At 33.8% G+C, this 13,899-nt stretch overlaps 1 protein-coding gene across 3 annotated transcripts in view; it reads right to left on the reverse strand.

Annotated features, from left to right (window-relative positions):
- LOC108904095 (optomotor-blind protein) overlaps positions 1–13,899 on the reverse strand; it is a 188,748-nt gene that overhangs the window by 50,683 nt on the left and 124,166 nt on the right. For 2 of the 3 annotated variants that reach the window (XM_018706512.1, XM_018706511.1), the window contains exon 4: positions 255–281. The exons of the other annotated variant lie outside the window; for it this stretch is intronic. In XM_018706512.1, coding sequence (XP_018562028.1) covers positions 255–281 — 27 coding nt within the window. The remainder of the gene's footprint in view (positions 1–254; positions 282–13,899) is intronic. 3 annotated transcript variants of the gene reach the window in all.

The raw sequence follows: 13,899 nt of genomic DNA on the forward strand, positions 1-13,899 counted from the left end.
AACCATATCGGAAATGTCTTTCAAAGTCAACGGAGCATAAACCATCTTAGAGATTCATAAGAACCGATCTCATAATGAGCTTGTACAGATCGGGCCCGACAAAGATGATTTTTCGCGCTGCGTTATCGTGCCATTAACGTCATTACAATTTTTTTTAATGTCCTGTCGGCTGTTTACTACATATTTGTGACTTATTAATCGATAGGTTCTTGTTTCAGTTAATTCGAGAATGTAGTAAAAAAGGTTCTACGTACCAGGAAATCTATCGCTTTCTCTTTCAACTGAAAACAAACACAGGTTCAGATCAATCTGTTCAGCAATGGAGGGTCCGAGGAAATAGAAATACTCTTCAATTTATTTCTGCAAATTGCAACAATGGATAGATGACGAAAAATGTTTCTATTTCGACAACACCCTGTATAGATATATTAAATTAACATTTAAACTATTTGTTGTAAAGATTGTTCACTATTACGCCCTTAGAATTATTTTACTCGTTCTAGACTAAGAGCCGGATAGGAAAATTTTCCTAAACATTTTAGGCACCGTAAAAGTCTATGACTTAACCTAAAGAAAACATTTGAACACTATGCCGTCAATTCTCTGCGGCACATGGGTTGTCAGCGGAAATTCATTTCCCTGCTGTGACCTCATGTGCCATAAAAAATGTACGGCATAATGACTTGAGGTATAGTTTTATATAGCGCTTTCAAATTTTTTTAATTTTAGGGTGCCTCTAATAATTTTCCCTATTCTACGTAAAAGGTAAGGGTTGAGCAAGGGTTAAAAGACCTTAGAGCCAGTGCATTCGAACAGCATACTAAAATATAACTTTCAGATAAATATATTTATTTAAAATCAGGCACACCGCACAGTTTTCTATATTTTTACATTAGTGAAAATATTTGGAAAATGAAAATTTTTTATTCTTTCCAGAACCGTTATTTTTGTACGGCATAAGGTTTTTATGTCTTATTTTTCTAATAAATGCCGTCAATTTCTATTTAATTAATTTACTCGGCCCAAAATTGGAAAGTTTGATTTTCCGCTGAACTGATGGCATAGTGATCAAATGTTTTTTTTAGGCTCTAGTATTTAAGTCATAGACTCTTACGGTGCCTAAAATTATTAGAAAAATTTTCCTAACCGGTTCTTAGTCTATTCGTTTTATATAAGTGCATAGCAATATAATATTTAAACGAAAACTTTTGGAGTTCCGCAAGGTACTATCATTCGGCCCCTTTACATATAATTTATGTAAACTTGTACTACTCGTGTTTAGCAGTGATTATTTCAGAAATACTCTGTATAATGAGCGCTTAGGGATCTTTTAGTTTAGTTTCAACAGCGTTACCAAGCAAGGATATGCTTTAAGTTTCATATCCTGTCGAGCTCATCAAATTTATTACGTCCAACGGTGCCTTAACACTCGCTAATTGATAGGATTAAGCTACCCCTTCGCAGTACTTAACGCTAGATTGGCACAAATTAATACTAGACCGTCTTTGTAGTGAAAGTACTATGAGATTTGTTATGCACACTACAAGTATCTTAGGTTTACTGTTAAACATTTTTTTTTGTTCTCTATGGCAAATGGGTAAACCAAATTTTCTGCTGTTGTTCTTTGCTGTACAACGTACTCTTTAAAAACGGCTTCCGGAAGCTTTATATCCAGAATATGCTCACCCCGAAAAAGAAACCCGCTACCGAACATCGCCTAGACCTTTGCAGTTATTTAACATTTAAAACAAAGGGAAGTCTCGTAAAAGAAAGTTAGATTTAGTACCTCCGGTTCCACTAAACCCTAAGTTAAACGAGTGAACAGACGGAATATTTCAAAACCGCGACAGTTTTCATAAGTTTCACTCGACACTTCTAATTAACGGGCTATTAAAGTTATTATATACCCTCAGACTGTCATAAAATACCAACGAACTACCGCGCTTTCGGTCGATAATTCCCAAAAGAGGAACTCACGACATTTGCCACAGGTTTATCCTTCTTTTGTTCCCTTTTTTATAAGTTTGTATGCCTCATACAAGGTGTGTTCGTTTAGACTGATTTGTTCATTTGTTTCGTTTGAGGTACGTTTGTTTAGACTGGTTTCGTGTAGTTATTATTAAAATTAAGTTATTGTGCTTTGAATCTACACCTTAAAAGAAATATGTGTTTTTGCCAGAGGTTTGAATTGTAACTTATATCTAATATTATTTTATATTAATAAAAAATGAATCAACCTACCCTCCCATTTAAAAAAAAGTTGGGGATTGCAGCAACCTCCCACATAATTAAAAAAAATAAACAAATCTCTTTGTAATATGCACCACTGAAAATAAAAATTGGCGTGTTTCAGGAATTTTGCGACAAACCTTTATTTATTAAGTTACAGAATTTGTTCCACTTTCCACTCTGTATTTTTTGGATAGAGTTTAAATGCTTATTTATCTGAAATTGTTTAATGTCGTCTATTTATTAGACAACTTATAAGGAGAATGTTAGCTCATATTTAAAAGATTCGGTTAGTTTTTACATACATCCATTTTTGACAGCTGTGTTTGTTTGTCCCGTAAGAGGTACGTTCGTTTGGACTGCTCCAGATAGCTGCGTTCGTTTATCCCATTATTAGCGAGACTACGCGCATTAAAGCTACTATAACAAAGTTGTAACAAAGGAATCCAGTCTGGAAGTCTTCGGCCGAATCAAAGGAGTCGATAAGCCGGTTACTTCATCTAATTACGAACTGATTGGCATAAATACGCTGGTGAGAAACAACAAACAATCGGCCAGATAAGGGACGCGACACATTATCAGGCTGTTTGTTAATTTTAATTTTGATTAATTGTTATATTTTCAAAGCGCGAGCTGATAACTTTGTGCTGTTTGCTCACCACCGAAATAAACAATAATAATTATGTGTAATTATAATGGGGCAATAAAGATTTCTTTATTCTAATTATAAGCTGTCGGATCGTTCGGGGAACCATTTACTAGAACGTCTGCCGGCTGCAAAGGTCGTGCTTCTAATCAGTCGTCGTGAGAACGACAGGCGGTGCTTATTGCTCTATTTGTTGTAAATAATGTCCTCTACTCGTTAAATTTTTATGTTTCCGGTGTGGTTCGGATAAATTTTATCAGCGGTCACTTCTATTTAGGTCAAATATTGATCCGATAACCGAAAAGAGCGAAAATATTTGTTAGTCTAAGGTGGCTGCGGATAAATGTCAGATGTTTCGAACGTCACATTTAATTACAGCGAAACTGAAAGCTAGTTATTATTAATGTCTGGTATAATGAATGATGAAAGTGTTGTCGACCTTCGTTGAAATACGCTTATACATATATTCTCTTATCGTAGCAGGCTGGGCTCTCCTGATGAGAGCCAGGAACTCCGAAATATGAAAAATTCTAGTATTCTACCTGTTTAAGCGTCCGACGACCCGCCCCAAACGCGAGCGTTTATCGGATGGTATCAATGTACAAAATAATATACCACAATCCGAATTACCATTTAACAAATCGAATGCTCAATCGGATGTTTATTTTAAACCACCGCCACACGCAAATAAGAGCGACTCTCTCCGTCATCCCCCTGGAATTTGAACGTGCGCGAGTGAGACGGAGTGTGGAAACATCGCCGGTAATGTCCGTGTGGCTTGGTCTCTTTTTATTACACAGAGCCATGTTTTGTAAATGAATCATTAACTAGTTTACGGATAAATTGCTGTTTTAGTCGTTCGGCGTTCATTGAGGAAATCGGACTATGAAATTCGTTGTATTATGTGCAAATAAGTACGTTTTTCGATTGTTTATATTTTGTTACCATACGAGGATGTGAGAGAAACAATTTGTTCCACAAACTTTAATATGCCGCAGGTCTATTTCTGGTTAATAGTACACATTGTAATAAGGAGGTAACAATTATCCTCTGTAGTAAGTTATGTGGGGACTAAAGTGTATTTTTTAATCTCGAATAATTAAAAAGGCATTTTAGCCTTGTGCTATAAGTCTATTTGTTACAATATACATGTTAGAAGGCGGAATTTATTGATAGTATAACATGCATCTTGTAATATTAAAGGATTAAAAAGAACTAGTCCTGTATTTTTCCAATCCATCACTAAAACGTTGTTTTACATCCCGAAAAGATCATATATTACTTTTAACCATAATATAGTGTACTATAAATCACGAGACTAAAGTGTAGCTTTAGACATTAAAAATAGTAACATATATAGCTCAACAAACTAAAGTATATTTATGAACATTAAAATACACTTTAGCTCCCTGGTCTAAATCGTTTAAAAATATACTGATATGGATAGTTGGAAGCTAAAACTCCTGCATTTCTTTTGTTTTAAGTTGTTATTTGACAGTTGTGGCGTTGTTTGTGTAGTTATGCAAGAATTAGGAGAAAAATTTGACACAACACACTTTAGTTTTGTGGACTGAAATATCCAAGATTAAAATTATTTGGTACATTGATTTGATATATGTCATAAATATCAGTTAGTTGCCAGTCTGTAACTTGAAAGTAACACTCTACTCTTTGGCTGTAGAAACTAAAATAACACTTTAGCTTGCAGACGTTTATCTAGTAGTGGGAGTGGAATATGGTTTTATTAGACAAAGCTCTATCGTTTTTATAAAAGAAGCTATAACACCTGCGTTTGTTCTGAAATTATATTTTTAATTCAGGAGTATAAAACACTAAAATATATATGGGGAACTATACTGCGCATTTTAACCCTAAAATACACTTTAGTTCCGTGGTCTGAAACGGACTAAAATTGAAATTGTTTGCCACATTGATAAAAATTATAAACGTCACAGTTTTCTTATTAAATTTCTGTGTTGAAATTAACACTTTAGCCTAAAACACTTTAGTGCACGAGGTGTAAAATTTATGAGAGTTGTAGGGACTGGAAAATGATTTTATTGAACAACGCATTGTTAATTTTTCAAAGCTAAAACTCTCGTTTCTTTTGTTGCTCAGTTATTAGTTTGAAAGTTGCGGCGTTATTAGTAATGTAGGAGTTAAAAAAAAAACAATTGACCTTAAAAGGCACTATAGTTCTATGGTTTGACATGACTAATATTGAAATTATTTGGTACATTAGTGTTTTATATTCTTTAGAAATGTCGCAATCAGTAATTTTTGTATTAACAGTAACACTTTAGTTTTTGCCTGCAGAAACTAAAATAACATTTTAGTTCGCGGTGCGTGAGAGACATTTATACGAATAGTAGGCAGTGGAAAATGATTTTATCGGACAAAATATTGTTGATTTTACAAGGAAATCTAAAATTCATGCGTTTTTTTTGTTTCTCAGTTTAAGTTTAATAGTTGTAGCGTTGTTTATCTGTATTTATGTAAATATTAGGAGAGGAATTTGACAATAAGACACTTTAGTTCAGTGATCTGAAATTACTAAGATTGAAATTAGAAATGTCACTTTAGTTTTTGCCTGCAGATACTAAAATTACATTTTAGTTTGCGGCGCGTGAGAGACATTTATACGAGTAGTAGGTAGTGGAAGTAAATCTAAAATTCTTGCGTTTTTTTTTGTTTCTGAGTTGTAGCGTTGTTTATCTATATTTATGTAAATATTAGGAGAGGAATTTTGGTATATGATTTGATAAACGTTAGAAATGTCACAGTTGTTTATCAGCGTAACTTTTGTATTAAATGTAACACTTTAGTCCCTGGCCTTAGATACTAAAATAACACTTTAGTTCGCGGAGTATAAAAAACTCGTTTATATTAGTAGTAGAGAGCGGAATATGATTTCATCGAACAAAATGTTGTAGATTTTGGGAGGAAATCTAAAATACCCGCGTTTCTTTTGTTTGTCAGCTGTCAGTTTGACAGTTGCGCGTTGTTCACTCGTCGCTGCTGCGGGCACTGAGTAGTTATGTAAGAATATAGGCGTGTAGGTATGGAAAAAGTAACGCGGCGCGCCCTTGCCAATTCATCGATCCTGGCGGGCGATAGGCCCTCTCGGGCCGTCCGAGGAGAGCGTCTCCATTGAGCAGGGAACGCGTGGTGGCCGAGCACGGCGTTGCCACCTTAATAAGCGAGTAGTCGCGCTATCTGCCCGGCGATCTACTCGGAACCCGAGGTGGTCAGGTCTTGTGGTAATGATAGTGGCCGGGATAAACAGGGGTTCATATACATAATTACATGTTTGTTTAGTAGACAGCTCTGGGCGTAGTTCGTACCGTGATGATTGATGGCGCCACTTGCTACCCGTGCCCGGCCTGACCGGGCCGTTTTTGTTTTTCCTTAGCTGGACGTCGGCCGCTGGGAGGTGGCCGCTGCGTGCTGGGCCGGGGTCACGGCACCGGGGAAGTATGGAAATCATTTGCCGTGGGGACCGAGCCGATTTCGACGGAAAAATCGCCGGGATGGTGTCCCTTTCTGCGGCGCGCCTTCGGTATACGTTACGGGGCGGGCGTCTCGTGCAGTATTTCAGTTATTGCCTGAAGTTACTTGTTTGCGGCGTAATTTTCGTATTTTCCCTTTTCATTAGATATTTTTTAGATTTAGGAATCAGGTGAATACGGGGAGTCGTTGATAATTAAAATCCGAATTTTAGTGAATAGGCCAATCAATAGAGCATTAAATCAATGATTTTGTGTCAAAAATACTAGTAGCAAACGGACTGTGTCATCATATAAGAGACAGTCTATAGATATATGCTTATATGTTTCCTACTCCAATTTACCATTAATTAATTTGTTATAAACATTTTTATGCAAAAAAGCATTTTTGTTAGATTTTTTTGCATATAATATCTAAATTTCTAAATTAACCAAGCAATCTGAATGCTATACGGAGACAATTTGTAGAGAATCGAAATACGAATAAAACGAGAGTTCGATCGATCCGATCGGATAATTAGAAACGAAGAAAACCCGGAAAAATCCGAAAATTTACCGTTTTTGAAATAAGTCATTGCTTCGCCATTTTTCAAGTTGTATAGCTGACCCTATTAGGCATGATGACGGTAACCAAGAATCACTGAAATTATGTATTTATCTAATGAAATACATATGATCCATGGCTTGTAAAAAACGTATTTATTTTTATATTGTGAGCGAGATAATATGTTTGATAAAATAAAACTACAAAATACAGCAAACCGCCATGATAGGTTGAACACCAATCAGAGCGAATTACGTCACATCTATGTAAATGTCATTTTGTATCATTTGTACTTCGACAATATCCGCAGTATTTATCTTCGTTTAAATATTTTGTGTTTCCCAACTATCAGTTGCTTAGTTTTGTGTTACCAAAAGCATAATCAGGAAACGTTAGGCACTTGAAAATGTTCTAAAAGAAGGAAAGAAAAGCTCAACAACTGCGAGTTAATAAAATATCAAAAAGACTATGTTTGTGATCAAAAGTTTATCCATGCATAAATTGGTGCTGAAATACAAAGAACAGTCCTGCGACACATTTTTGAAAAAACTCGTATTGACTGATCAAGATGACATGAAAGTTGACGAAGAGACGAGACTAACGTCAAAGCTGTTTTTGGCATAAGTTAAGACATGACAGAGTGGCGGCCTCAGAGCGTTTGAACTTAGTCGATGCAAAACCAATGATCACGTTAATAATGGGAGGAAAAATATCAGACGCATCCGCCATGAAACGTTATAGAATGTTGGAGGATGAAGTGAGGAAAACTGTAAGTACCAGATTGGGGAAAAAATAAAAAATGTAATATAATGCTTTGCAAAAACTGTTCCACGATAGCAGAATCGCCTGATGGAATCTATGAAAACAGTATTACTGAAATTAAATATACCACGAATATGAAGACTTTTAAAAATTATGTGGAAAAGAAAAACCGACCAAAAGTTTTATGTGCAGATGGCAGCTACAAATATATTTAACAGGGCTTCAAGAGGGCTAATTCGATGTAGTTGATTGCAACTACAGTACAAAGAAAAAAGTAGAAATAATTAATGTTACATTTGATAACAACTAAGTATAAGATTTTCTTAATGTTTTAGTCTCTTCATGGAAAGATAATATGTATCCATTATTATACGAAAGTACAATTTTAGGGTAAATAAAATGCATACATCACTATGTTAACTTTAACCATACTAAATATTATATCAAGCATAAAAAATACATTTTTTTCTAGCTCATAGCTAACTATGGTTTACATTTAAAAAACTTGAAGTTTATGTTATAACTTGAAAACGAAAGTGCACACGAACAATTTGATCACACTGTCTTATTAACACTGCAAAAACCTGAAACTTTGTAAAATTTGTTTGCAAAATAAAAAGCAACGCATCTGAAGGAATTGACCGAATTCGTATTTTTACAAATATCTAGTCAGCCCTGACGTTTTTTCAAAAAATAGAAGTAACATTTAATAAGGATCATAAAACTGCACATCTTTCCTCATTTAAACTTTTTTTTTTTTTTTGTTCTTTTCCCAATTTTTTCCCTTATTCTTTGAAAAAAATTCACCCTGTATAGGTGCACAATTTTGAATATTGTTAGTTATAGTATAGTTTAATATTATTGTTAAGTGGTGATATATACAAAATGTAATAAAACTTCCTTAACAATGACACCTAAATATACGAGTATGTATACTTTGCAACAGAAAAGTACATTTTATAAGAAAACTTTCAAATTCACGTTTGACGTAAATATCAAAAAATGCAGGAACAAGGAATGTCCACAGCATTGTGAATCCGTGTATTGGTATTATTTATTATGCATCATCACTTACAATAATATTAAACTATACTTATAACTAACAGGTATTCAAAGTTGTATACCTATGTATCCACTGCCCCTCATCTTCCGACCTTCCCTTTTACAAAAATAACCATTGACTGATCCTTTTTGGTGCAAGGGTTTATGTCATTAATTTTTGTAACTTTTGTTGTGTCTCTTGTATAACAGTAACATCAGTATACTCACTGCTAAAGTCCCTAGATTGATTTTGGGACAAAAATCTTTATTGCCAACCTTAAAATATAACACTGAATCTACAATATATTTTTATAGAATGTAAAAAATACAGTTTTAGTATAGTCTTTCCGATGTCAATTGAAGAACTAACAGCTTGATAGTATGTACCAGGTTCGGTCGCTGACGCAGCAACTTGGCATTGAAATATTTGAAAAACTGGTTCCCATATTTATTTAGCCATACCCATAAACAGGTCTGGTCGAACTAAACGTGGAGGCGATAGAAATGTATACGCTCAGTTGAAGAATGCAAGCGCGAGCAAAGGAAAACGATCACAGTTGCATTGGGCTACTGGGCAATAAATCACAGCAGATGACAAGTGGTTGATAAATTGCCCAACAGTGCAGTGCAGCAATGTGGAATTTGGTGTGATTCAGGTAATTTTAATTTATTATAGGCACCTTCTATCAATCATTCATATTACAACTACGAAAGGGACAAATAAGAGGGATATTTTGTTTACTAATATTATCACAACATGGCATTTTGGAGACCTTTTGAAGCGGAACAAAAACGAAATATACCACCAACATAATAAAATTGTTTGAGGACATAAATAATTAAAATATGTTGTTGGCCAAATGAACATAGAAATTTTCTACACATTATATGTATACAAATTATTATAATTTTTTACCTTTAGCAGAAAATTTTTTTAGGGACGCCTATGAAACTCATTAAATTTTATTACCAGACGTTTTTTTTCATGTTCAACTGACTTCAGAAAGACTATACGTAGATATATAAAAGAAAAACTCCACAAATACTTGTATTATTCAAACTTTTGTTATTTTATTGAAGCAGGCAGTGTACGAAATAATTTGCAATAGTTTATTATTACACAGTAACCCAGCTCCTAATCTAAAATAATACAGACAAAACAATTAAATTTTGGTATTTTTTTGATACAAATAACAGTTAAATTTAAAAATATGTAGATAATAGTTATAATGTAGCAGAATATTTGGAAGCGTTAAACACAACGTGACATTTGTTATGCCGCCATTTCGCGGCAAAATAAAAATAATTGGTTGGGGTACTTGGTCAATCTGGGGACTTTACTCGCTAGTATTCAGAGACTTTGTAAAACGTGATGTTATTCAAAGGAGGGGACCTGTAGGATTGTGTACAGGTAAACAAATGCAAGTTGTTTAATTAAGAATATGACGCGAGGTTAATGGGAGGTTCCTGAGGTCAAAATAGTGTAGTTGAGCCAAACTATATAACTAAGAGAAGTTTTGTGGTCGAGCCAGGTGTCCCCAGCAAACATAAGCTGCTATAAAGCTATTATTTATGCTGCAGACTGAGTGAAATATATTCATTGATAATAAACTGATTTAAGCATACACAGATAAGTCAGCAAGACAATTTGAAATTCCTTTTGTTTCTAAATTAATTTGATTCAATTCATATAAACAAATTAATATTCTCTGAAGTCGTTCGGAAATGTGTACTTTTTGGGCCCAATTTCAGATAAAAAATACCGTTTTCTAGTATTTTGGTTCGATACTAAGCAACCATCAGCAAACAGTAGTTTTTTATCTATACTTTATACAGTAAATACAATATTTATTGAACATATTCCACATATTAAACGTTTATTATAGCTATTTATTTATATTTATAGTTATGTTGCAGTTTGTACTATTAAACATGGTTGAACTTTACTCGAAAAGCCGGCGACATTATTGCTGGTAATTATTTCTTCTTCGACAATCACTCTCCTCTCCGAATATGTTATCTGCTATGTGTAGTTTATTTGTAAAATATTCTTCTATATATCCTTCGGCAACGTTTGATGATTTCCATCCTCGCATGTCGCATATCGCTTTAACATAATTAAATCTGCCCCAGCATTAACTAGAATGGTCGCAGGGGATCAACAGAAACAATGTCCCGTGTATTTAGGTACCTGCATTTGGCAAATTTAAAAATTTTGTGACAATTTGAGGAATTTTAACAAACGATGTATTCATTCTGCTTGCCTGCAACCATTCCTACTTGAATATTTAAAGAAAAAGCGGCAACTTTCAAAATTTTCTGGGCCACATGCAACATATTTTCTATACAGTGGCATATAAGTCTCGGTTTTTTCACTTTATTATCCGGTATTGTAATCAAAAGCTTCGATCCTAAATCATCTATATCATTCGAATTTAATTGATACAGTTCATCACAACGACATGCACCAGCAACACATTTTTTTTCAAGGCGATAAGTCTTGAAATTTGTTTGGCAATAAATTTCACATAAGTCACATTTTTTGCAGCTGCTACTAACTCTGGTGGTGTTCCGGACATCTGAATATCATCACTACTATCCATTTTAAATATTTTTTAATATATTTTAGCACTTATAGGTATTACGAATTTGAACAATAAATAAAGATTGTTAAGGAAACGGCTTCATAAGCAATTAGATCGTAATGAAGAAATGTTAGGTATGCATTAAAAACATTTCTTAGTTAATTCTTTATTAATTAATTAATATTGTTTATGATTTCTGAAAAAATAGTATGTGCACCTCGTAGAAAAGCACGTTCCCGGACTCAGTGCTTGTCGTCCGGAAATATATTGTAGGTAAATAGTATACTATTCTTTAAAATATAGTAAAATGAAAAAAAGCCTATATATCGAAAACTATTAGGTGTTTTGAATTTCAATTGGTATTACTCAAGCATTATTAACCAAATTTTGTTTGGGTCTAATTGATCCACAAAATGTTTTCGAATGTGATGTTTTAATTTTTGTGATAACAGACACATTTACATTGCATTCTATTGATGCCGCTTTTTAAAATTTTAATGCAATTATTTATCAAGTTTCGATTTGAGTTTTTGGTGAGTGTTAGTGTAAGGTTATATAATTAACATTTTTTTTTAGTAGTGAGTAGTAGAGTGAATAGTGAAACATTTTTACCTAATTTGTGCACACATACAATAATATCGAACTTATATACGTGATTTTAATTTACGGGTAATGTCGTCAAAATACTTTACAAGCATCTCGCTTCATGCGGAGTGATATCCTAACAACTCAGAATCCAGAGATTGACGAATAATTCAAAAAAACATCTTAAAATATAACACTGAATATACAATATACATATTTTTACACAAAAAATAGCTGCACAAGGAGTTTCAAATGTCTTCTTTTTTTTTCCTAAAAGTTTGAAGTTTATATATATTTTTTTTCTGTTAATGTTTAATTGTATTCGAGAAGGGAAACTGCCTGATGAAACAATCCCAAGTAAAATGTAGAAACAAAATGATTTCTTTGCGGCAACTATTTTATACTTGACTAGTCTTTGTCAAGTGTGATAATAGGATAGCAAGAATACAGGATGTGTTTTTAAATTAATTTTATTTAGATATATTATTTTCAGTATTTAATATGGATAATTACAGGCCGACAAAAAAAAATCGTGTGTTTTTGAGACGTGGGTCTACCTATCTTGTAAAATTTTCCGCTGAATCCGAAAATGATAAAAATTCTGACTTGTGAATTTCCCCTCACACACATGCATATTTCATGGAGAAGTCAAGAACTTTAAAGTCACCGGCGAGTTTGTGGTGTAAACGTGGATATATCATGAGAGCATTTTTGAAACGTAAGAATGACGACTATACACCTAAAAAGCCAAACTTTTTTACAAGAGAACAAGTTAATGATTTTCTCGTTCAGCCACCCTATAACACATATTTACTAATGAAGGTAGTGACGGTCTTGGCCATTGCAGGAGCATGCCGTTCTGATGAGTTATGCAAACCTACTTTGGACAACGTCAATTTCAAAAATTTCGATGGCATTATTGTAGTTACAAGTCCAGATTCTAAAAATGGTATGTCACGTACATTTACAATTACTTCTCGTCTGGGTTCTGTTTCTCACCTAGAAATATCTATATCAAGTTTAGATTGGAAATTAAAACTGAAATTTCATGCTTTTTTATGCACTATCAAGCAGGTAGATGTTACAACCAACCAGTAGGCAAGAATACCGTTTCTATGATTACTAATAAGATTGCACAGTTCTTGAAACTAGAACATCCTGAAACATATACAGGCCATTCATTCCGAAGAACATCGGCAACGTTACTGGCTAATACAGGAGTTGATGTATTGGCAATCAAGAGATATGGTGGGTGGAAATCAGCCACAATAATTGCAGAAAGTTATGCTGCTAACAGTTTAAGTAACAATAATGAAATAGCCAACAGGATTCTTTACAATGACACTTCAACTCTAGGTTCTAGTAGTACGACGCATCATACTTTTTTAATAGATCAGTCAGATAATATTGATCCTCCGGTGACTGAAATGGAGCGGTCAAATAATTTTTAGAAAAATGTGACAATTATTAAACGCGAGGGGAATAATTATCCAGATTTTATAAATGTTACTAAATGTAATAACTGTACAATTACTATAAATATTCATTCAAAGTTAATAAAATGTAATGTTTATCAAATATTTATATTTATTTGTTCATAAAATATACTTTTAATTTTCGGAGGGAATTGTGGGTGTGTGGAGGGGAATCCATACGTCATAATTTTTTTTATCGTTTTCGGATCCAGCGGAAAATATTACTAAAGTAGGGCCGCGTCTCAAAAACACACGATTTTTTTTGTCGGTCGGTGTTATTTACAACCAGTACTAGTATTACTATTATAATTCAGTACTAGTTGAGGCAAATAGCTCACAGAGTAGTTGTTTCTCGCAATGACTTCATTTGATAAGATAAGATAAAAAAAAATGAATTTGTTTAGGATGTTAGAATGTTATGTGCCTCCCATTTTTAATTCGAAACCCTGTTAAACTTTTCAATAGGATCTTACACTGCAAAGTAAGTTTATTTGAAAGCGGCCGCAGATGGAAAGACGCGGAGCGA

The sequence above is a fragment of the Anoplophora glabripennis genome, unplaced genomic scaffold, assembly GCF_000390285.2.
Source record: "Anoplophora glabripennis isolate ALB-LARVAE unplaced genomic scaffold, Agla_2.0 scaffold7, whole genome shotgun sequence".
Taxonomy (NCBI): domain Eukaryota; kingdom Metazoa; phylum Arthropoda; class Insecta; order Coleoptera; family Cerambycidae; genus Anoplophora; species Anoplophora glabripennis.